Source organism: Canis aureus, chromosome 23 (genome assembly GCF_053574225.1).
Source record: "Canis aureus isolate CA01 chromosome 23, VMU_Caureus_v.1.0, whole genome shotgun sequence".
NCBI classification, from domain to species: domain Eukaryota; kingdom Metazoa; phylum Chordata; class Mammalia; order Carnivora; family Canidae; genus Canis; species Canis aureus.
Window position 1 is genome coordinate 19491309 of NC_135633.1, and position 3682 is coordinate 19494990.

Here is a 3682-nt window from a genome sequence, read left to right on the forward strand (position 1 = left end):
AACTGTCTGGGATTCATATTCTGATTCTACCACATGGTATGTAAAGATGAATTACTTAATATTTTCAAGGCCAATTTCTTCATTTATAAATCATAAAAATGCTTACTATTATTTCATAGACATTAACGTAGAACTATATATACAAAATTCTTAACCCTGTGCCCATTGCTTAGTAAGTGTTCAATAATGTTAGCTATTACTCAAGACTCCAGTAAATAGGCCAATATTTATGCAATTTAATCCTTTCTGTTATGTTTACCATCCCTTTTGCTCTTTAGGTAGGTCTTATGTTTTTCATCTTTAGCTTTTTTTTTTTAAAGATTTATTTATTTGTTTATTTATTTTAGACAGAGAGAGAGAGAGAGAGAGAGAGAGAGGCAGAGACACAGGCAGAAGAATAAGCAGGCTCCATGCAGGGAGCCCGACACGGGACTCAATCCTGGGACTCCAGGATCGCGAGCCACCCAGGGATCCCCTATTCATCCTTAGCTTTAAAGCTACTTTAAATACATTTTATAAATAGATACTATAAAGAGAAAAGGATATACATTACTTGAAGGTTTCCTAGTTTCTGCTCAAAACAGTTCTTAAAATACTCATATGTTAATAATAAACTTTCTGCTCTATATGTAAAATAAATCTTTTACTCTAAAGTAGAAAAAAGAAGTCCAAACTTAGTTTGAATATTTACTCGTTTATAATAACCTCTTTGGGAATTAATGAAAATGAAGCCATCTAATTTATAACTCCTGTAATGTTTTCACCACAGGTTCTGTGATGCTATTTGGGTAGCAACTCCATTTCCTCATGGATTCCCTGGTGGATGGGAACCACACTGCAGTGACAGGGTTCATTTTATTGGGCCTAACTGAGGACCCTGTCCTTCGAGTCATCCTCTTCATGACCATCCTCTGCATCTACCTGGTGACCGTATCTGGCAACCTTAGCACGATCATTCTGATCAGGTTCTCCTCTCAGCTCCACCACCCCATGTATTTTTTTCTGAGCCACTTGGCCTTGGCTGACCTAGGCTATTCCTCTTCTGTCACACCCAACATGCTTATAAACTTCCTGGTGGAGAGAAATATGATCTCCTATCTTGGATGTGCTATCCAGCTGGGTTCAGTTGTTTTCTTTGGGTCAAGTGAGTGCTTCCTTCTGGCTGCAATGGCATATGATCGCTTCATGGCCATCTGCAACCCACTGCTTTATTCAACCAAAATGTGCACACAGGTTTATGTTCGCCTACTCACAGTGACTTACCTAGGTGGTTTTCTCAATGCTTGCTCTTTCACTATTTCCTTCTCTTTTTTACTTTTCTGTGGACCAAATCAAGTCAATCATTTTTTCTGTGATTTTGCTCCTTTAGTTAAACTCTCCTGCTCTGATAATAGAATCCCTGCGGTTGTCCCCTCATTTACAGCTGGCTCCATCATTGTGGTCACGATGTGTGTCATAGTCATCTCCTATATCTGTATCCTCATCACCATCCTGAAGATGAGCTCCACTGAGGGACGCCACAAGGCCTTCTCCACCTGCACATCCCACCTCACAGTGGTGACTCTGTTCTTTGGGACCATTACATTCATTTATGTGATGCCCAAGTCCTGCTACTCGACTGACCAGAACAAGGTGGTGTCTTTGTTCTACATGGTGGTGGTCCCCATGTTGAACCCCCTCATCTATAGCCTCAGGAACAATGAGATGAAGGGGGCTCTGAAGAGAGAGCTTGGCAGAAAAATATTTCCTTAGTCAAGCTTGTTATTTTATGGTATCAGATAAAATAATATACCATATAATAATAAAAAGGATATAGGGTGTCTGTGGTCTGAATAGGTCAGCCAGCATGGAGCATTTTCGTGAAGTAGGAGGATGGATTTTCTGATATCAGTTGTAATTCAGAGGCTTATAGCCAGTTGCCTTTAACAAAATTAATTTAAATTTAAATTATAAATACAAATTGGTTTATGTGAAAATATACTTAACTGAAAATCTTTCATAACTTTTAAAAAAAGATTTTATTTGTTTATTGATGAGAGACAGAGAGAGAGGCAGAGACATAGGCAGAGGGAGAAGCAGGCTCCCTGAGGGGAGCCCAATGTGGGACTTGATCCTAGGACCCCAAGATCACTTGAGCCAAAGGCAGACATTCAACCACTGAGCCACCCAAGCATCCTTCGTAACTTTTATCACTATTTTTTCAAAAGCTGTTCCCTGTGTTACTTAAGTTTATTGTACCTCTAAACCATTAAGACTGTGTCCATTTTCAATAATATTTTATCCTGTAATGTGTGTGATAACACTAGATATGATTGAGTACCTTTGAGAGGAAGTGACCAAATGGAACCAGACAGTAAAACTACTGGAAACATTTTTTTTGCAGGAAGGTTATCTGCTGGGGATGGGTTCTGTGGACTCATAAATGCTGGTCTGTATTCCTGATCTCTGGTTTCAGCCTAGTTGCAGCGAATCTCATAGAACAAGAGGGTGAGATGCCCCTGACTAACCTGTGAATGCTTCTGTCAGGTCAAATATGTGACTGCTCTGTGGGAGTGAGCAGGACTCCTGAATTCCTCAGGGAATCAGTGAACAAACAACTCTTGGAGTGATGTGTTCATGGGTAGACTCACATCCTATGAAGGAAGTTGGAAGGGACTAGATTGTGTTTCCTCCATGAAACTAAACCTACCTGTATGTATTGACAACTACCACACTTCTCTTTCCCAGTCCTCTCTTTAACATTTTAGACAAAAATATTTTTGTCTAATGAAACTCAAGCACAGATGATCTCAAACTGAAGTGCCATTTCCTACCCCAAATTGCTCCCTCCACTATTCTGTATCCCAATAAAGAGGCACCTCGTTCAATCAGTTTATGGATTCCTGAACCCTGAGAGAAATGAGTATTTCCCCCTTCACATTCCTGCATCAGTCACAAAATGTTACACCACCAGTCACAAAATGTTACACATTCAGAGTCCAATATTTACTTCCTACTTCTTTTCATTTCCATGGTTAGCACCTGTATTTCAAACTACCGTCTTGTACATTTATTTTACAATAGGACTCCTGTGATAGCTAGTTTTATGTGTTGACTGGGCTATGGTGATCAGCTGTTTGGTCAAACACCAGTCTTGGTGTGGCTGTGAAGGTATTTTTGGATGTGACTAACATTTAATCAGTAGGCTTTGAATAAAGTACATTAGCCTCCATAATGGGGGTGGTGCTCAGTTGAAAGCCTGAGGAGAAAAAATCTGAGGTCTTCTGAAAAAGAGGGATAATCCCTTTGGATTCAAGACTATAACATCAACTCCTACGGAATTTGTTCTGCTGGACTGCACTGTGGGTTTTGAAATTGCCAACTCCAACAATTATTTGAGCCACTTCCTTAAAATCTCTGTATATGTATTTATATATTCATACAGAATTTTTTTTATTGGTTCTGTATCTCTGGAGAATCCTAAATAATACAATCCTAACCAGCTTTCCTCTACCTTCTTTTACTCTCTTCCAATTCATTCTCCATATAACATGATTAGAAATCTAAATAGATGACTTCTTTCATTAATATCTCCCAAAGAGTTCAGAAAAAGGGCAAAATTTATTTATTTTTAATTCCAGTATAGTTGACATACAGTGTTATATATTAGTTTCAGGTGTACAATATACTGACTCAACAATTC

The 3682-nt window shown here is 38.8% G+C and overlaps 1 protein-coding gene across 1 annotated transcript; it reads left to right on the forward strand.

Annotated features, from left to right (window-relative positions):
- The first annotated feature begins 807 nt into the window (after positions 1 to 807).
- Positions 808 to 1752, forward strand: LOC144295274 (olfactory receptor 5P76-like). Its single transcript, XM_077867664.1, has one exon. It carries the CDS (start codon positions 808 to 810, stop codon positions 1750 to 1752), a length of 945 nt encoding a protein of 314 aa, XP_077723790.1.
- Positions 1753 to 3682: the final 1930 nt, after the last annotated feature.